Below are 22,086 nucleotides of genomic sequence, written 5' to 3' on the forward strand. Positions count from 1 at the left end.
CTATGCAGTCCGTCCAGCGTGTAGAAGCTTGTTCACGCTTCTTCTTCCCCAGAACATCTTCTAAATTAATATGTTTTTCAAGATTCCCTTCTCTGCGTCACATATTGTGACGAAAGAGAGAATTCTTTGCTGGCATACTGATGATGATAACCTGGTATTAATGTTCAGCTCCTTCAGGATGGACTCAATATATTTTTTAAAATGTTATTTGCTTTACGTCCCACTAACTACTTTTACGGTCTTCGGAGACGCCGAGGTGCCGAAATTTAGTCCCGCAGGAGTTCTTTTACGTGCCAGTAAATCTACCGACACGAGACTGTCGTATTTGAGCACTTTCAAATACCACCGGACTTTTTTTGCTAGGGGCTTTACGTCGCACCGACGCAGATAGGTCTTATGGCGGCGATAGGATAGGAAAGGCCTAGGAGTTGGAAGGAAGCGGCCGTGGCCTTAATTAAGGTACAGCCTCAGCATTTGCCTGGTGTGAAAATGGGAAACCACGGAAAACCATCTTCAGGGCTGCCGATAGTGGGATTCGAACCTACTATCTCCCGGATGCAAGCTCACAGCCTAGCGCCTCTACGCGCACGGCCAACTCGTCCGGTAATACCACCGGACTGAGCCAGGATCGAACCTGCCAAGTTGGAGTTAGAAGGCCAGCGCCTTAACCGTCTGAGCCACTCAGCCCGGCCAAGATGGACTCTTCGGTATGAAATGCTTTCCAAGGAATGCAGAGTAAGCGTGATTAATAGAAGTATAAAATAAATTAAAAGTGCTGTAGTATTTAGTTCCTACAATTTGGTGACCCCGACGTGATAATCAGCAAACTGTATACACTACTGTTCTAAAGTATTGCAGGTCCCTATACACTTTAGAATATTTTAGTACAGAACTACCAAAAAGCCCTTTCATCTTTGAAATTTCAAATATTTATTCAAGAATGATAGTCCACACATGAGAGGGAACATTATAATGAAGGACAGGATTGCTTCTAATATTTTAATTCAACGAAATATATCAACAGTATATACAATGACATGCCATGTCTGATGGTATTGAAGTTAAATATTTTGATCAAATTTCCATTTAATTTGGCCATATAGTAAAATATTGTGGCGCATTCGGGAGATAGTGGGTTCGAATCCCACTGTCGACAGCCCTGAAGATGGTTTTCTGTGTTTTCCCATTTTCCATCAGGGAAAGGCTGTACCTTAACTAATGTCACGGTCGCTTCCTTTCAACTTCTGGCCCTTTCTTATCCCATCGTTGCCATAAGACCTATCTGTGTCGGTGCGGCGTAAAGCAAATAGCAAATATATATATTGTGCGTGCGGTTAGAGGCGTGGAGCTGTGAGCTTGCATTCAGGAGACAGTGCGTCAAGCCTCACTGTCAACAGCCCTGAAGATGGTTTTCTGTGTTTTCCCATTTTCACATCAGGTAATTGCTGGGGCTGTACCTTAATTAAGGCCACGGCGTCTTCCTTTCACCTTCTGGCCCTTTCCTATCCCATCATTGCCATAAGAGCTGTCTGTGTCGGTGCAACGCAAAGCCAATTATTGTAATGTGTAAAATATTGTGTTTCACAAGTGACTTATTCAGTAGTCAAACTTTAAATACTATAAGTATTTTGCTGGGCCCCATTCGGCCCGTATGACAGCCTTCAGTCTCTTAGGCATGGAGTCAATCAATTTTCGAATGATACTGATGTCAATTTCATGGTTCCACACAATCACCACCAACAGCTTTAGTTTTGTTGCAGGCTGCTTCTTCTCAACCCCTTTCCCTACCAGCCTCCACAAATTTTCTATTGGATTAGGGTCTGGTGAATTTACCGGCCATTCATTGTACCCTGAACAACGTACAGCCTTCCAACACATTGGTACGTCGTTGTTCCCCGATTATAACCGATGTAGTATGCTTCATTGTTCGCACAAGAGAATCAGGATCCATCCTTTCATCGGGTTCATATCTAACGAGCTGTGCTCTATCGGTCATCATGGAAAATCGGCTTTCATCTGAAAATACCATTCTCGTCGTTTGTCCAATTTACGTGGAGTCTGGCCTATGCAAGCCTCCTTTTTACTCATTGCAGCAGTTAAAAATGGCTTCTTTTTGGCAATTCGAGCCTTCATTCCCATTGCACAGAGTCATTTTCTGACAACTGATGAGCTGGAATCAACTGTTGACTTTTGCCATGATTTTGTGAGTTCCATTGAATTGGCGCTCCTGTTTTTTCAGCTTAGTCGACGCAGTATTCTGCCCTCCGTGGGCGAAGAAATGCTTGGGCGCACGCTTCGTGGTAAATTTTCAATATTTCCTGTGGTCATCAGCTTCTGCAGATTGTAACTCACAACTGACCTCGAAAAGTTCAATCTCTTCGTAGTTTCAGTGTTGTTTAGGCCTTCGTTGTGTAAAATCTTGATGTTTTTTTTCTAGGTTAGTCTCAAAGAAAACGAAAAGAATAATTAAAACGAAAAACACTGAATTCCATTATTATAATTTCTATTATATATTTGTTGCTTGATAAAATAGGAAAATAATGGTACTAGCAAACATGTAATAACATCCAAGACCTCTATTAGGTTGACAGCATGTTTACACAGATTGCATGAGCTTATAACTGATTCTACTGCAGGCTACATACAAAATGTGAGCTACATACTACATGTGCATAAGGTATGTGAGAAAATGTTTGATTTAGAATAGAAGACAGCAGTAATTCACAAGTTATTCGATGCCAGATAACATTGAATGGAAGTTAGTCTCTCGGACATCTGGCTTTCTTAATCGCGAGGCAATGACAAGGATAATTCGCAGCGATTGAAATAGGTCAGCTTTTTCTGGTATTTCTTCAGTATGAACTGCATAATTTAGTGAGACAGGCGAACAGATGGATTATCTTTAACCGCATTTTTCTCCTATACGGGTTTAGTTATTGTGCATTATTCTCTATCTGCCCAAACCTTATGTTACACTCTTTCCCTGTGCAATTGTGGTGGAATGTTTGTAGTCGACACTGAGGCATGCGATTAAATTGAAATAAATAAATAAATAAATAAATAAATAAATAAATAAATAAATAAATAAATAAATAAATAAATAAATGCATATATATATATATTTAGCAATTTGCTTTACGTCGCACCGATACAGATAGGTCTTACGGCAACGATCGGATAGGAAATGGCTAGGAGTAGGAAGGAAGCGGCCATGGCCTTAATTAAGGTACAGCCCCAGCATTCGCCTGGAGTGAAAATGCGAAACCACGGAAAACCATCCTCAGGGCTGCCGACAGTGGGGTTCCAACCCATTACCTCCCGAATGCAAGATCACAGCTGCGCAACCCTAACCGCACGGCCACTTGCTCGGTCGAAATATATATAATAAGAGTATGTACATTGGTCAGAATTTGAAAATAATTGTGGTTTGTTTACAGGTCGTGTCCACAGGAACAAACAAATTCACTGTTTAATTTTCCTTCATTTCTGTATGTATGTATGTATGTATGTATGTATGTATATATGTATGTATGTATGTATGTATGTATGTATGTATGTATGTATGTATGTATGTATGTATGTGCATCACGAGAAAATGGCTGAAGAGAATTTAACGAAAATCGGTATGTAAAGTTGGGGAATGAGACACTACAATCTAGACTATAAATACTTTTATTCACGTAGAGCGAAATGCTAGTTTAGGGGAAGGCCTAAAATTTAATTCTCAAATATATATATACTATTAGTGGTCCTATCGATAAGTACTACTTAATTAAAGTTATGTAGAATTAAATTCACGATCATTTATGCCATATACATTTCTACTGTACCGGCTATGATAACTGGGAAATTCATGAATTTCGATTTTTCTTGCTAAGTCCATATGAACGCCGAGCCACGAGAAAATGGGTGAACAGAATTTAATTAAAATCGGGAAATAAGGCATTATTGTCTAGGCTATAAATAATTTTATTCGCGTTGCATGAAATGGTAGGTTAGGTGAAGGGGCCTAAAATGTAAGTTTTAAATAGGTACCGGTACGTATGTTATTGGTCCTATCGAAGAGTACCACAGAACAAAATCATAGAGAATACAATTTCCGATCATTTATATACTAATACAGTTTTACCGTACAGACTTCGATAACATTATTCCTGAATTTAGACTTTTATTGCTTAGTTCATCTCAACGCCAAGCATTGCTAACATGGAAGTATTGTTCAATCTTGTTAACTGGCGATGGATTTTATGATTGTCTTCATGTGTAAGACCGCGTGGTCATTGATCCATATTGACAAGGACAATTGTGAAGATGATTATAACAATGAGAAAAAAGGTCGTGAAGGAAGGAACGATCCCTTGAAGAACAGCGATCGCTTTAGAATAAGACAAGAGAGAGGCATGAACGAAAGAGAACTCTCTTTACATCAGATGCCCTAATATCACAGAGTCGGAAGAAAATTGTGAAGGCCTACAATACAATGCAATACCATTGGGGGTTGTGATGTGCACTGTCTCTTCTGCTGCCACTCCTCTCTGATAGATGGGATTACTGCTGCGTCCCGAGTAAAACTGCCTGCCTGAGTATTGGCGGGAAGTAGCTGGTGAATTAGATAGCTTTTTTTTAGCATGCCATTCCTCTGGTTCATAAATTTTCTGATATCTATTGGTATGTAGCATACTGGTTCATCATAGTATTTCAGCTATTCGATTCCCTACTCTGAGGCGCTGATTGGAATGAGCACTGTGAAAACTTAACGAAATATGGCAGAGGAGCGTTCATGGCTGTCTGCAGCCTGCTCATTCCGTAGCGAAGCACGGGCACGTCAGCTAGTATAGTATAAAAGTATTCGAGGTGCCAATTATAAAGGAGGATCTCAAATAGCTAGAGATGGCAAATTCTCAGAGAAGTATTAAAAGTGAGTGCCTAATTATATTAACTACTTGCATGTACATACCAGTTTAAGTTACGCAGTCATTATTAAACAGATACATTTGACAAAATTCCCCAATATCCTCATTGATTTACCACACTATTTTGTGTCTTTCACATTTTGTAGTTTGTCAAAAGAGTTCGGGTCGCCTTAGTGTATCAAATACAGTTTAAATTACAAATGTACTGTATGTGCTGCTAAAGATAGTTTTACTTTTCTTTCCTCCCGAATCATTTTTTAATCCTGGATACAATGCACCTCGTTATGAATGTGTTCAATAAATCATGACAATCAGGCATCGGAATTGCAGAAATTCTTTACGTACCAAAAACCTCTTTATGCCAGTGGACTTTCTTTGTACTTAAAAAAATCAATATTAGTTAGAAAACAATTACTCCATTTCTAATACAAACTGAAATGTAAGAATGTAAGCGCATTTACAAATCGTAATATGGTCTCTTTGAAATACGAAGGTCGAGTCATAAGTCATGGCAGCTATTTTTTTTCTCGCGAACAGGAGACAATGCGGAAATCTTAAGATATGCATTTGGAAATATAGGGGATGTACTTATGCATAGTGCCTGAAGACAAATTCTGACTTCAGGAGATTCTCGTAGGAAAGTGACAGACACAGGCCATTGGTAAACATTGTTTCATTATGGTATAGACACCAAATACACAAGATTACGTACAAAGGACAGGTCTCCACTGGTTACAGACCTTCGAAATAATCACCTAAGGTTTCCACTGTGCGTTGCCAGCGGTGGGGCAGGCGCTGAATATAATTCGCTGCATGTGTATCGCTAACGTGTGACGCCTCTCTCCGATATGCTGTTACGATGTACTCTTTGTTGAACGTCTCCACCCACCTCGCCACTGTTCTATAGGGCATGGCATGCACACCTAATGCTTCCCGCAGCTCTGCATGGCATTGGCGTGCATTTCTGCCGCGTAGAACTGCTATTTTAATATACGATCGTTGCTCCTGCTTGTTGACTTCCATTTTGTGACGCTCTCACTCACACACTGAACTTGGGGGCATGCTTAGACCCACGCTGTTGTTTACATACACCATCTAGTGGCATCATACGCAAGTACATACCGCACGTTTCCAAATGCATATCTTATGTTTTCCGTGTTGTCTCCTGTTCGCGAGAAAAAGAAAATAGTTGCCATGACTTATGACTCGACCTACGTATTTAATTTGAGTTAACCTCTTAAAAGGTAAGTCATAGGACTCTAAACTACCTAAGCTCTTTAAACATTTCTCACAGTGCTTAGCATTCGTTTTTGTGCTCTTAATTAGATAACCCAACAAACAATACAGAGAATTACTTTCACTCGGGGTCAAGCCAAGACTCGTTTTGCTCCAATCTTGTGGTATTTCAGGTTCATGCACGTGCACTTTCTACTGACACACTAATTACTTAGCGCAATCACGAAAACCTGTCACAGCCTTCCTATCATAATCCTCACAGCTTCTTTTTCTCACATCCTTCATATATTGAGAGAGCATGATCAACTTCAAGTTCTGTTTGAACTGTAATGCTGTAGGGACAGGTTTGCTTGGCTTTTACAAGACTGAAAATATTCATTAAATGCCTTGGTTGTGCTATGAGAAGTCGTAAGTGCAAACCATTTTTCAAACAAGTCTACGAACGAAGCAATAGGGTAAAATTCTGGACCATTAAATTCTTGAGCCAGGAACTTCGGAGCACTACTGACAGAATGGCTTATCACCTTGGTTGAAGTTGACACCCGCATTTTATTGAAGTGCGTATTGTTTTAAGAGGAAAGACAACTGGATAATCATCCTTTCTTAAAATAATAAGAGAGAAAGGAAGAAGAGTTCTGATACTTCGAAAATGAAGGTATCGGCGAAAGAAAAGGAAGGGCCACGAAAGGCGTGAAGATGAAAGACTCCCTTAGGCCTGGCCTCGCCGAAGGAGGAAAAGAATGAGCCTTGACAGAGGGAGATCGGATAGGAAATATGAAAGAGAGGAGACTGGCACAAGTAAGTGGAAGCAATACTACAGTTAGGGGAACCGTGGCCGCCAAACCTCGCTCCAAAAATGAGAGCATCTGGTCGCCCTTTAAGACGCATTCACGACAGGTAGGGGATACCGTGGGCGTATTATACCACCATACCCATGGAGGGCCCTCTGGTGTTAAGAGGCGATGGTTGATTAGTTGTACTTACCTCAAAGCAATAATCACCCCCATTAATGGGGGGGGGGGGAACTACACCTTTAAACATAGAAAAAATGGGATGTATTAAAAACGTTTTTCCCCCGCAGGAACACAGTATTCCTTAATAATATACCTACATATTTAGAAATCATATAAACCTATGCCTCAGAAAGACTGTCTTTGTGGTTTTCCCAACTGAAGTCAACGTAGGTCATTACAATGACGTCAGTAGGGGTGTAATAATTAAAAGCAATGTTATCATACAAAATACTCGATCAAATGAAAAACGCACAGTCCAAAGTTCTAGGGCTGGAATGACCAGGCTGCAGACAGCAGGAAACACTCCTCTGCCATTATTCCGTTAAATGTGCGCACTGCTCATTCTAATCAGTGGCTCAGAGTAGGGATTCAATAGCTGGAATGCTATGATGAACCAGTGTATTACGTACCAGTAGTATCATAACATTTATGAACCAGAGGAATGGCATGCTAAAGAAGAGAGAGATCTAACTCCCCAGCTACTTTCCGCCAATATTCAGGCAGGCCGTTATACTCGGTACTACAGTGTGGCCAACAAGTGCTTCATTCTGACTGGCTCCGCAATGTTTTAACCAAATGTCCCGTCAGCTGATTTAAACGTATGTATTCCGTACAGGGTAAGATCACTCTTTATGCAATTTCAGCGAAGTACAGGCTACTTGTCTTAATACTATCGAACATATGTTTTTATTAAACACTGGAGATTATTTTGTATTATTACTTTCGAAATGTGTGTGAATTTATGTATATCCGAGGTCTGAATTTTGAAGGAAATTACGCCAGGCTGTTGTGCTTATGGATGCAGAAACAGATCGGAAAGGGATTTAAAATGAAATTGGACAATTGCTTGGTTTCAGCTCTGAAAATAGCACGTTGTAAGAAACTCCTAGCAACGAATAGTGTTGTCTCGTACATTATAATGGTAACAATATGGAGGCCAAGGCAGTAAGTGTCAGATTTCTCCATTAATATTCGCCGTATCGAAAACCTGTACATAACGAAGGTTGTTTAGAATATAATTTCCGATCGTTTACGTTTCGTGCGATTTACCATGTAAGGAAAAATAATACACTTTCGTGATTATGTTGTTTTTCAGAAATTTCTAAATATCCCCGAAAATATCTGTTTTATCTAACACCTTTACATAACAGAAGTTACAGGAAAGATCACTCCCGATCATTAATGTCTTAATAATTTTCACTGTATGAGATCATGATTGATATAGGCCTATTCTCGAATTCAAGCTTTTATGACTTTTATGGCGAGGTATGCATCTCTTAAAGGACGTGGTTATAAGAGCCACCTAATATCAAGTTGAGTTTTCCCATACATTATAATGATAACAAGAATAGTCCGACTGCGTGGCTGAATGGTCAGTGTACTGCCCTTCAGTTCAGAGGGTCCCGGATTCGATTCCCTGCCGGATGGGGTATTTTAATAGCTCGTGCTTGGGGACTGGGTGCTTGTATTTGTCCCAACACTCTCCTCTTCATATTCAGACAACACACCATACTACAAACCACCACAGAAACACGCAATCGTGATTACTTCCCTCCATATAGTATTGGTGTCAGGAGGGGTATCCGGCCGTTAAACAGGTCCAAATCCATGTATGTGTGTGTGTGTGTGTGTGTGTGTGTGTGTGTGTGTGTGTGTGTGTGTGTGATACAGTTCGCACCCACAACCCCACAGTTGTGGGAATAGCGGTAGGAAAAGAAGAGTGTAATGATGACAGTAATCACAATGTATTAGAAAAACCTATAGAAGCAAATAGAATGTTTAAAATTCAGCGGATATCTACCAGTACTAACTGAACCGGGTAACAGAGACATAATTAGTCTCACATCACGGGGATCGAACCGCGGGTGGTCGGTAACTGAGTCTTGAATACAAGTACTCCGAGACCAGGATAATTGCTTGTTTTCACCGAGCAACAAGTACTGTAGTATTTACTCCAACTATATTGTATACTGATAGCAATATTTAATTGCCCATTGCGGGGATCAGACCGTAGCCATCATTAACAGAGCACTATACACAATTACCTTGGGATCACAGCAGTTGCTTGTTTTCACCACTAAAGAGTAGCAGGTTTTTGTTATTATTTATATTAGTACCAAGATAGAATGGTATAGTAGCCTATATTATACTAACTTATAATATGTTAACATAAATATGGAGCTAGGTAATACAATTTTGTCTACCCATCGATTAACTAATCATATTATTTTCTATCTTCTGCTTGTGTTAAGATTATGTACTTACCGATAAGTCATACATAAAATGTACATTTCTATGCATAATTTGATGATACTGCATTGCATATCCTGATATTTAAAACCATATAACCTGGAATATGGTAATGTTAATTAATTTAAATGTAGGCTAACTTTACAATCATCACATGTATTATTCAATACAATGTACTATTTTATGCCACATGTATTATAAATGTTATTATATGCCTAGCTACCAACACAGAATTTGTAACCTCATAAATAATTGTGACTTGTATGCAACGTATACATCTAAACAAAAAAAATAACATCTTAAAACGTTGAACTAGCCAATTCTTTATTGAAACAATAATATCACTCTCTTTCATCTATCAGCTGATTGAGTACTTGGCTAAAACATGGCGATTGGACTGGACTTGGCCACGCTGTGAGACTGTAGGTCCTTATTCCCCGACTTTACATACCGATTTTCATTAAAATCTGTTTACCCATTTTCTCGTGACTCGGCGCTGATATGGACTCCCAAATTCATGAATATCTCTTATCATAGCCGGTACGGTAAAAATGTATAAGACATAAATGATCGTAAATTTAATACTATATAACTTTACGTATGTAGTATTTATCGATAGGACCACTAATAACATAAATATTTGAGAATTAAATCTTAGGCCTTCCCCTAAACTACTATTTCACTCAGCGTGAATGAAATAATTTATAGCCTAGATTGTAGCGACTTACTCCCCGACTTAACATACCGATTTTCATTAAATTCTCTTCAGCCATTTTCTCGTGATGCGCGTACAGACAGACAGACAGACAGACAGACAGACAGACAGACAGACAGACAGACAGACAGACAGACAGACAGACAGTAATTACGGAAAATTAAAAAGTCATATCCTTGTTACTGTGGACAGGACCGATACAGTAATACAATTATTTTTAACTTCTGGGCAATGTACAGACAAAACTCTTATTTTATATCATTACTAGCAATTACCCGCGGCTTCGCTCGTTGGATTTCGTAATTTGATCAAAGTAATCGTTCCTCGGCACTGAACTAAGACATTATCTGAACATTCATAAAGTATAAAAATTTACCCAAAAACTGAGTTTCATTAACCCCAGAAATTTTTTGTAAACCATGTTTGTGGTATTACCTTTTGCGGCTAAGACGACCATGCGACATAAATCATAATATAAGAAGAATCATGGAAAAATATTCATGTGAGTCTTCTCTCAAGTCGAAAAAATAAGTACATGTTTCTTTATTTTTAAAGGAGATTTCAAATACCTATTCCGACACCTATAACATCTTCAGTTTGTAAGATATAAGTATCCTCATAAAAGTAATTCAACTATTTTTCATCTCTTTTTCACCCCCCCCCCCCCCCGTTAAGTGCCTTCTCCGAAAACAAAAAGGTACATGTTAGTGCATTTTTTAAAGGACTTTCCAAATACCAAGTTTCTTTTCTCTAACATGTTAAGTTTTGACATACAATGTAGATATACCGGTACTCATTTTAAAAAATCACCCGCTTTTTCAATTTCTTTCAGTCCATTAACTGGATTTTCCAGAAACAGAAAAATACCTTTTTCATTATTTTTAAAGGAGATTCCAAATACCAGTTTTCATGTCTGTACGTCTGTAACACCTTCAGTTTTTGAGATAAATGTATACTCGTGAAAATAATTCAACTTCTTCTTCTTCACTTCTTTCCACCCCTCTCCCGCCTTAGGTGGCCTTTCCAAAAACAAAAACAAAATCGTATTTCTTTATCTTGAAAGGAAATTCAAAATACCAACTTTCACGTCTATAACAGCTTCAGTTTTTAAGATAAATTATCCTCATAAACACATTTCAACTCGTTATTTACTTATTTTCAACCCCACAACCCTTACGTCAATTTTCAAACAAAAACAAAAAGAAGAAGAACGTGTTTCTTTATTTTTAAAGGAGATTCCAAATACTAATTTTCACGTCTGTAACATCTTCATTTTTTTAAATATAAGTATCCTCATTAACGTAATTCAACTCCTTTTTCACCTACCCTTCCTACCCGTTGATTCCCCCTCCCCAAAAGTGCGTGTTTATTTTTCAAGTAGATAAAATACCAATTTTCACTTCTTTAACATCTTTTGTTTTTGCGGTATTAGTATTCTCATACAAAGAATTTTACTAATTTTTCAATTCATTCACCCCTCCTTCAGTATATTTTCCGAATACAAAAGAACACATGTTTCTTTACTTTGGAAGAAGATTCCAAATACAAATATTCATGCCTCTAACATCCTCAGTTTTTGAGATATAAGTATCCTCATAAAAATAATTGTGGATGTTATGATATGTGCTGCAATAGCACTTTATGGCCCAGTGAGGAGAGCAATAGCAAACTACTGTACCTCACTTCTCATAATGCCTTGTACGTCTCGTTGTGGCACTACCATCGGATTTTGGAGTAAGTCTACCAGAATTCAAATCCTTTTTCACCCCCAGCCCGTTAAGTTGACCTCCCCCCCTCCAAAAAGAGTTTCTTTATTTTTAAAGGAGATTCCAAATACAAATTTTCACATGTGTAACATCTTTAGTTTTTGAGATATAAGTATCCTCATACAAAGAATTCAATTAATTTTTCAATTACTTCACCCCCCCCTTAAGTGATTTTTCCAAAGACAAAAGATTACGTGTTTCTTTACTTTGAAAGAAAATTCCAAATACATTTTCATGTCTGTAACATCTTCAGTTTTTAAGATATAAGTATCCTTATGAAAATAATTCAACTCCATTTTCACTCCACCCCCGCCCGTTAAGTTGGTTTCACCCCACCCAAGAAATTGCGTGTTTCTTTATTTTTCAAGGAGATTCCAAATATCAATTTCCACGTCTGTAACATTCAGTTTTGAGATATAATTTCATCATCATCATCATCATCATCATCTGTTTACCCTCCAGGTTCGGTTTTTCCCTCGGACTTAGCGAGGGATCCCACCTCTACCGCCTCAAGGGCAGTGTCCTGGAGCTTCAGCCTCTTGGTCGGGGGATACAACTGAGGAGTATGACCAGTACTTCGCCCAGGCGGCCTCACCTGCTATGCTGAACAGGGGCCTTGTGGAGGGATGGGAAGATTGGAAGGGATAGACAAGGAAGAGGGAAGGAAGCGGCCGTGGCCTTAAGTTACAGTAGGTACCATCCCGGCATTCGCCTGGAGGAGAAGTGGGAAACCACGGAAAACCACTTCCAGGATGGCTGAGGTGGGAATCGAACCCACCTCTACTCAGTTGACCTCCCGGGGCTGAGTGGACCCCGTTCTAGCCCTCGTACCACTTTTCAAATTTCGTGGCAGAGCCGGGAATCGAACCCGGGCCGCCGGGGGTGGCAGCTAATCACGCTAACCACTACACCACAGAGGCGGACGAGATATAATTTACTCCAGAAAAAGAATTCAACCTTTTCACTTCCTGGTAATCCACAAATCCGGACGCACTATTTGTGATGATTCAAATATTTCTCAGCTCCACCCATACCTCAGCAGGTTCCAATGAAACTGAGATTTCGGTGTAAGCTGCAGTTTGCCCTGGCCTGTGCCAAGAGATGGATGCAAGAATACTGCAATCATCAAGAAATATCAACAGGATAAACGATGCAATTAATCAAATATAGGTTTTTGAAGGGGAGTTAGGATTGAATTTTGAAACTTCTACAATTTTTATTCGATTTTTACCAAATTTAGTTGTTGCGTTTAGGTACCTACAATTAAACACGTATTTTATCAAATTTGGCCAACGGCCGTTGCCGTGTTGAAACACCGGATCCCGTTAGATCTCCGAAGTTAAGCAACATTGGGCGTGGTCAAGATTTGGATGGGTTGCCACGCACTGTTGGTGGGGGTTAAGGGAATGGAGGAGCGGAAAGGGACTGGCCACCGTACCGTACGTAAACTCCGGCTCAGGCACACTTCTGCGGAGGTTCGGATCTGCCTTCGGGCAGAATACACCCTTACCTTACCTTATCAAATTAGAGGTGTGTAGCTGTATTACCATTTTTTATTCTTAACAGTAGTCCCGTAAAATAGGCCCTTCCGTACCGGTAATAGTTTTCATTTTAACAAGGTGAAATTTTGTTGACATTTGCCTAATGTATGTAGAAATAGTAATGGGTTTTAGTATCAGATGAATACTATTCTGTCTAGAAATGTTTGACATTTATTTTCTAATTTTTAAAAATTCAATATTAATCCAACACTGAACATCAAAATTTATATTAAAATTTGAAGTATTTTAAAACCCATTACAAATTTAAATACTTGTACCTTTTAGAACAATCTCACCAAGTTAAAACAAATTCTGATAATAATTGCATCGCAAGGAACATTTTGTACTAAGGAAAATATTGAAAATTTTCAAAGCGAGAAAAAAGCAAAAGAGTATCTACGCACTTCATAACTGCCCTTCAGTATATGTCTCCCCTTCAGACCTACTAATTCTTTCTTCCTTTGATATTTTCTGCGACTTCTGGTGCCTCCTTCTCATTTTCTCTTGATCACGGCTTCTCTTTCTGGCCTGAGCCACAATATCATAACATATTGTGTTGCTTCAAGGCATGTCGTAGGCCTTTAAATACATAGCACTCTCCTTTTAAATGGTCGCTAAGGGCTTTAAAAATGGTGGAGCGACTTAACTGATACCCTTATCTGATAGAGGAAGAAATGGACTATAATTTTATGAATAAAACAAAACTGTCTTTTGTCCAAAAAAATTCAAACATTTCAGTGATAATTCCCCTAAAGGTACAGTTTACATGAATCATTATGTGGGCCTACTTCTTACGCTGAAAATAATGTAATGATCATTTTGTCGTCTTTACAGAAGTGACAGAATCACTTAACAGCAGCAGTCAGCTTCATAGACAGAACATCTATTAATATGGTGTCAGTCCCACCAACTTCCGACTACATGTCTGTAGCCCAGTTCTTTCACGACAAATCCGTGTTCGTGACGGGCGGCACGGGCTTCATGGGCAAGGTGCTGGTGGAGAAATTGCTATGGTCGTGCCCTGGTATCAAGAACATCTACCTATTGATGAGACCGAAGAGGGGCCTAGATGTAGCTTCCCGCCTTGCTGAACTCATCAATTCTCCGGTAAGACACCATCTGTTCTTCACTTAATGATGTGTCGTATGCCCGTATACTTAGCAGGGGCGTAGCCATGGGGTGGGGGTTACTGGGGGTTAGACACCCTCATGGAAATTTTACAAAAATAAAATAAACATAAACTGACAATAAAAGATAAGCTAAATAAACAGAGGCATAATTATAGAACCAACAGATTTCTTGAATCTATTTTCTAAGAAGCCTCGAAAGTTGGATTTTAGATTGTAAATTCAACATACCATTCGCTGTAAAACTGTTGTTGTTCTGTATTTTAATGGAAGATATTATAGTGTACTGCAATCTGAATATCAACACAATTCACTTGTAGTTATAGTTATAGTTGTAGTTATACTTGTAGTTGTCCTTATAACGGACCTAAGACCTAGGAAAGGTGTTCATTCCCCTCCCCGAAGGAGAGGGGCGGGCCAACTAGAAGGTGACGCCTTTTCTCTGGCCAGGAGATTCGGCGGGTTTGGTGGATTGATGGAGTTGGATGAGGGGGGATGAGGGTTTGTTCCGGTGACGGAGCTTGGAGGGGGCCCCGACCTCATGGCTAAGTGCCTTATTGGATTTTCAATTGATTGACAATATGTTTTTACATTTTGCTTTGACAGGGTTACAATATGATTTTGAGTTTTTACATTGTCTTTTACAGAGTTAGTGGTGATCTTTTAGCCAATTTTACAGTTGATTTTGCATTGTTACACTTTAGAGTTTTTACACTTTATATTTCAAAATATATCCATTTCCCCCGGGTTTTTTATGCTTTATTGTGGGTTATTAGGATATTCACAATTTTTACAGATTTGGTGGTAAACATAAGTTATGATAATTACAGTTGGTTACCCATTACTTACAATATTTACAAGGCTTCTTATAACGGCAAGTCTTGCATGCGTGCGTCACACACGCACAAGCACCTTCATTGTGTTCTATCACCATTTTCTAACTAAAAACCCCATCCCATCGGCTGATCCTGGTTACGCTACTGATACTTAGTGTTACAGGAGCTTTCACTACGAAACACCCAGCGATTGGGAATAAGAAATGGGTGGGGGTGGGGAAGGCAAAACATTTACAGACAACAAAAAGTAACGGGTTTGCGAGGGGATGGTGGAGGGCGGGCGGGGGGATATACATCAAAACTTAAAAATAAAAATAAAAGTTACAAAGTGGTCAGTTTCTTATGCTCTCTGGGAGTAATTCAACAGAGAGGTGAAGGTTGACAGTTTACCAACTTAAGTGCGGTAATAATAGTTTTTCTTTCTTTTCAGATTTTGATTCAATACCATATAGTAAACCTTTCACCAAAGGAACAGTATTACACATGAATTACAATTAAATAGACTTACGGCGAGATTATACAATTAAAAGTTTTTTAGTAATTGACTACACACTAACAAGGGGACATTTCCTACTCGTCACCACCGATTTCACTCCAATTCATAGAACATCCAGGGCTTGGCTAGAAATGAAAGTACCCAAAGTGGGAACTCCAGATGGCCAAGCGCGTAGAAAATAAAAATAAAAATGTTGACGCGGCTCTCGCACCGTATAAGCCACTTACGTTAATGCGCTCGCCGGGCAGTAGTTGGCGTAGCGGTAAGAGCTTGGACTAATAATTCGATGATGCTCGTGGGTTCGACTCTCCGTGTGGTGAATATTTTTCTCAATTTGTATATTATTTATTTATTTTAATTTATTTTATTTATTTATATGCAAAAGGTGTATAGGACGCACAATTATAGAAAATTTGGAGTTGCGAACTTTCCCGATGTGTTCAAACAGAAATTCTTATTTTTTCTCCTTTATTGGCTATCTCCCCTCCTTGGGCAATGTGCCATAAACATGAATAGTCGTTTTGCTGTCATCATCATCATCATCATCATCATCTGTTTACCCTCCAGGTTCGGTTTTTCCCTCGGACTTAGCGAGGGATCCCACCTCTACCGCCTCAAGGGCAGTGTCCTGGAGCTTCAGACTCTTGGTCGGGGGATACAACTGGAGAGTATGACCAGTACCTCGCCCAGGCGGCCTCACCTGCTATGCTGAACAGGGGCCTTGTGGAGGGATGGGAAGATTGGAAGGGATAGGCAAGGAAGAGGGAAGGAAGCGGCCGTGGCCTTAAGTTAGGTACCATCCCGGCATTCGCCTGGAGGAGAAGTGGGAAACCACGGAAAACCACTTCCAGGATGGCTGAGGTGGGAATCGAACCCACCTCTACTCAGTTGACCTCCCGAGGCTGAGTGGACCCCGTTTCAGCCCTCGTACCACTTTTCAAATTTCGTGGCAGAGCCGGGAATCGAACCCGGACCTCCGGGGGTGGCAGCTAATCACGCTAACCACTACACCACAGAGGTGGACCCGTTTTGCTGTAAGATTCGTTTTCACCTGACAAGTGAAGGTTGTTCCTGGCGGCTGTACACAAACAACAGATTCTTGGCGCAGGTAGACAATGACAATGAAATCCCAATTTTTTCACCTTTCCTATGCCTTTTGCGTATGAATAAATACATAAAATGAATTATTCACCTCTTTGCGTAAATGGAAAATGAATAATATAAAAGTTGACAGAAAAAACAGTCTCCACACGGGGAGTCGAACCCACGACCATCGAATTACCAGTCCGAGTTTTTACTACTACGCCAACAAGTGCTCGGCGTGCGCACTAACGTAAGTGGCTTATACGGTGCGAGAGCCGCGTCAACATTTTTATTTTTATTCTCTATACGCTTGGCCATCTGGAGTTCCCACTTTGGGTACTTTCATTTCTGGCCAAGCCCTGCATGTTCTATAAATTTGAGCGAAATCGGTGGTGACGAGTAGGGAATGCCCCTTTGTAAGTGACTAACAGACGCTAAAGAGACTGCGAGACTGACGAATGCGCGCGGCAAGCGGGTAAATCATACCGCAGTGTCCATGACCCTGGCAAAATAATTACCCCCTACTACCCTTCCTCACAGAACATGTTATACTGTACGCTGCTGCGCGAGTCTCCGCTACTTGCTGAAGTGCTATGCAGATCAGCTAGCCACGGCGAAAACTATTTTGTGCGTATTTCCGTTAATCATTTTGTTAAGAATTAAAGAAATTTAACGAAAGAATTACCTCATAAGACAACAGGACGTGTACAGTATAAATTGCTTTTTTAATCATTCATATGATTCCTAGTTTCAGCTGGCTAAAATGGAATAAATATGTAAGGTTTTCTCTACAAAGTGGGAGGGGGCCCCCTCCTAATCGCCGCTACTGGAAACACCAGCAAAACACTTGCTGAGTGGCGACGACGAATCATTAATATACGATAAAAATTCATAAAACAATGTGGATGTTGGTTAGCAGGCTGTCTCAACGTCATCTTGCAGCAGAAATTTCCGTGATTCACCTCTTATTTTTCTCACTATTTCTACATGCATCGTAAAATGAATCAGTAATGCTCGACAGGAGTTTTCAAAACCCTCAAAGTATGCTCATTGGAAATGTCGTCGTAATATCATGAACAATAGACCGTTGTAACAAAGAACAAAGTGAGTTGAGAACAAACTCGCTTTGTTCTACAACCGGGTTGGGAGATGCGTACCGCGCCGAGAAATAACGCTGCCTTGCGTGCGGTTTCAGTCCCGTATAGCTCCCTGTAGCAATAACACACTATCTTTCCCTGCTTTAGCCAACTGGCCAGGAGCAGTATCAAGCTAACTGCTATGATTTTAATATTTTGTCGGTGTGTTTATATGCATTTTGGCAACAATTTGTAGTAGATATCATAAATGTATAAGATCAATCCAAGGGCGCCCATAGGATAGTTTGTGGGGTGGGGTGGGGCAGGCGCGGTTCTGCCTTTAGGTCACATGGTCACGTGCCCCTCCACCGATTAAAACTATTATAAAAATCAGAACAACATTATGCCCGATTAGTGTCACGAGCATCTTCAGTGAGTTCAAGATGCTATGATTCACCATGGTTGTTCTTGTTCTAGCAGCCCTGGACTAAACTAGGCAACATAGTAAAGGTCTAATCCTGGATGGGACCGACTCGTTCTTATACCTGAACATAATCCTCTCATTCTGCGAGCTGTGAGGGGTGAAAGGGGTTATGGCAAATTCCATTGAACCGGTCACAGTATTTCTACGACATGACACTTCAGCACTAGTTCGTATTTTGAACTTACTTCTTCTACAGCCTACTAGACAGCACCCGGCTACTTTCTTGTTGGCATATGTATTATTAACGCGCGCAAAAGTAGTGTTTGTAGCAAACCTGTGTTACCTTGTACGTCTGTTACATTGATCGTGTCCATCGGTGTCGATGTTCATTGTAAGTCTGAAAAGTGTGTGAAGATTATTGTGATGTATCTGAGTGTATTCCTGTGCGAGCATAAGTGTTTTTAAAATGAATTAAGTGAGCTACTTACAAACAAATTCGCTTAATTACGAAAACAGATTATTAGCTAAAGAAATGGGCCGACCAAGACAAGAGCTTAGCATAAATCAAGTGTTCGAAGATAAAAATAGAACCTACAATCACAGTTTTATATGCAAGAAATAAAACATTATACATACATACATACATACATACATTCATTATCATTATAGACTGTTATGCCTTTCAGCGTTCAGTCTGCAAGCCTCTGAGAATTTACTAAACGTCGCCAAAATCCTCGATTTGCAACTAGTGTTGTGGCCTCATTTAGTTCTATACCTCTTATCTTTAAATCGTTAGAAACCGAGTCTAACCATCGTCGTCTGGTCTCCCTCTACTTCTCTTACCCTCCATAACAGAGTCCATTATTCTCCTAGGTAACCTATCCTCCTCCATTCGCCTCACATGACCCCACCACCGAAGCCGGTTTATGCGTACAGCTTCATCCATCGAGTTCATTCCTAAACTAGCCTTTATCTCCTCATTCCGAGTACCATCCTGCCATTGTTCCCACCTGTTTGTACCAGCAATCATTCTTGCTACTTTCATGTCTGTTACTTCTAACTTATGAATAAAATATCCTGAGTCCACCCAGCTTTCGCTCCCGTAAAGCAAAGTTGGTCTGAAAACAGACCGATGTAAAGATAGTTTCGTCTGGGAGCTGACTTCCTTCTTACAGAATACTGCTGATCGCAACTGCGAGTTCACTGCCTTAGCTTTACTACACCTTGATTCGATCTCACTTACTATATTACCATCCTGGGAGAACACACAACCTAAATATTTGAAATTATCGACCTGTTCTAGCTTTGTATCACCAATCTGACATTCAATTCTGTTGGATTTCTTACCTACTGACATCAATTTAGTCTTCGAGAGGCTAATTTTCATACCATACTCATTGCACCTATTTTCAAGTTCCAAGATATTAGACTGCAGGCTTTCGGCACAATCTGCCATTAAGACCAAGTCGTCAGCATAGGCCAAACTGCTTACTACATTTCCACCTAACTGAATCCCTCCCTGCCATTTTATACCTTTCAGCATATGATCCATGTAAACTACAAACAGCAAAGGTGAAAGATTACAGCCTTGTCTAACTCCTGTAAGTACCCTGAACCAAGAACTCATCCTACCATCAATTCTCACTGAAGCCCAATTGTCAACATAAATGCCTTTGATTGATTTTAATAATCTACCTTTAATTCCATAGTCCCCCAGTATGGCAAACATCTTTTCCCTCGGTACCCTGTCATATGCTTTCTCTAGATCTACGAAACATAAACACAACTGCCTATTCCTCTCGTAGCATTTTTCAATTACCTGGCGCATACTGAAAATCAGATCCTGACAGCCTCTCTGTGGTCTGAAACCACACTGGTTTTCATCCAACTTCCTCTCAACGACTGATCGCACCCTCCCTTCCAAGATGCCAGTGAATACTTTGCCTGGTATACTAATCAATGAGATACCTCGATAGTTGTTGCAATCCTTCGTGTTCCCTTGTTTATATACTGCTAATAAGAAGAGATGGCGTCTGACAGGTAAGGTTGGAGGGAGGAGCACTGCACGTGGCATTTCACGATGTTGCCACATTCCAGCATTCCTTTCTGTACATGCTCTTACCCCTCGCTTCCGGCTCACTTGTTCTCTCCGTCATTCTGACCACTGTGATCTGTTGTAGACTGCCTGGCCAGGCGGTGTCGTCCCATTTGCGATCACTCTTATACAATCAGGTTCTTATCAGTGACATACAGTCAAGTTGCTGTGAGGGAAATCCTTACTGAAGGATTAGTACAGGAAGACATCCCTCAAGTAACTGGCGAAACTGGGAATCTTACGAATCGTATGTTGAAAGTCATTAAATTACTTATATTTACCGTTTGAGACTGATGCGTTTATATTGGGATTGACAGGGAATAAACAGGACTCAAATAAACCTTTTATTTACCGAGCTGGATAGCTGCAGTCGCTTAAGTGCGGCCAGTATTCAGTATTCGGGAGATAGTGGGTTCGAACCGCACTGTCGGCAGCCCTGAAGATGGTTTTCCTAATTAATTTACACAGTATGTTTCTACTGCCGGATGCCCTTCCTGGCATCAACCTCAGTTGAGGAGCTAATGAAGACGAAATGTGTTATGGTGAATAAAATTGGGTAAGGGGTGCCTATGGATAGGAACTGTACCAGCATTTGCCTGGAAGTGAAGATATTAAGCCACAGAAAACTATTCTGAGAAGAGCCGACGGAGGGATTCGAACCCACGCGTTTCCCGAATGCAGAGCTTGGCTCCATAGCCACAGAGCGTTAAAACGCGCGGCCACTCGGTCTACTTTCATCTATATAAATAAAATTATAATTTTTGTCTGTACGCTTCGATTAGATGTACAAGATTCCTGAACTTAATGTTAAAAAAATGTTTAGATTACAATAAGTTGAAAAAATGACGATTCTATAATGATAGCGCGAAGAGAATATATTGCGTTCGGAAAATAGTGGGTTCGAATCCCATTGTCGGTAGCCCTGTATATGGTTTTCCGTGGTTTTGCTATTTTCACAACAAACACAACAAGCCAGGGTCGTTTCCTTCCCACTCCAAGGCCTTTCCTATCCCATTGTCGCCGTAAGACCTATCTGTGTCGCTGCGACGTAAATCCAGCGGTAAAACAAACCCTTGTCACCAAACATCCTCACTTTTCCGTAAATTTCTGTAAGAGTTTCCATTATATAAAGCTACGCCTTAATTAGCAGTCCCCTTGCTGCGTTAAAGTTGGGAAACCCTGACAGGCTGCTGAAAATTTTACAGTGATCGCAAATGAGACAAGAACTGGTCTTTCTTCACATACTTGTTTTCCACTGTAATGGAACTGGTCGCAAATAGAACAAATTTTGCTCTGGAATGGAATTAAGGGAACATTCCTTTCCGATAAACTCGTAGCCTCCTCTTCAAAGAATTCTCTTGCAGCACATATCATTTCTCTTCCTTGGTGATGAATTGTCACACCATGGCCGGCGGTATTTTTTTCACGAGGTGGACGAGTCCTGGGCCTCCCTCTCCCTCGAGGAGTATTCATCGTACTCAAAATATAAATACAATGATTGCACGTGCGTACGTA

At 40.2% G+C, this 22,086-nt stretch overlaps 1 protein-coding gene across 1 annotated transcript in view; it reads left to right on the top strand.

Annotated features, from left to right (window-relative positions):
* Positions 1-14,325: 14,325 nt before the first annotated feature.
* The window catches only part of LOC136866377 (putative fatty acyl-CoA reductase CG5065), a 101,864-nt gene continuing 94,103 nt past the window's right edge, over positions 14,326-22,086 (top strand). Inside the window, exon 1 of the mRNA XM_067143275.2 lies at positions 14,326-14,541. Within this exon, the coding sequence (XP_066999376.2) occupies positions 14,326-14,541 (216 nt within the window). The remainder of the gene's footprint in view (positions 14,542-22,086) is intronic.

The sequence above is a fragment of the Anabrus simplex genome, chromosome 1 (genome assembly GCF_040414725.1).
Source record: "Anabrus simplex isolate iqAnaSimp1 chromosome 1, ASM4041472v1, whole genome shotgun sequence".
NCBI lineage: Eukaryota > Metazoa > Arthropoda > Insecta > Orthoptera > Tettigoniidae > Anabrus > Anabrus simplex.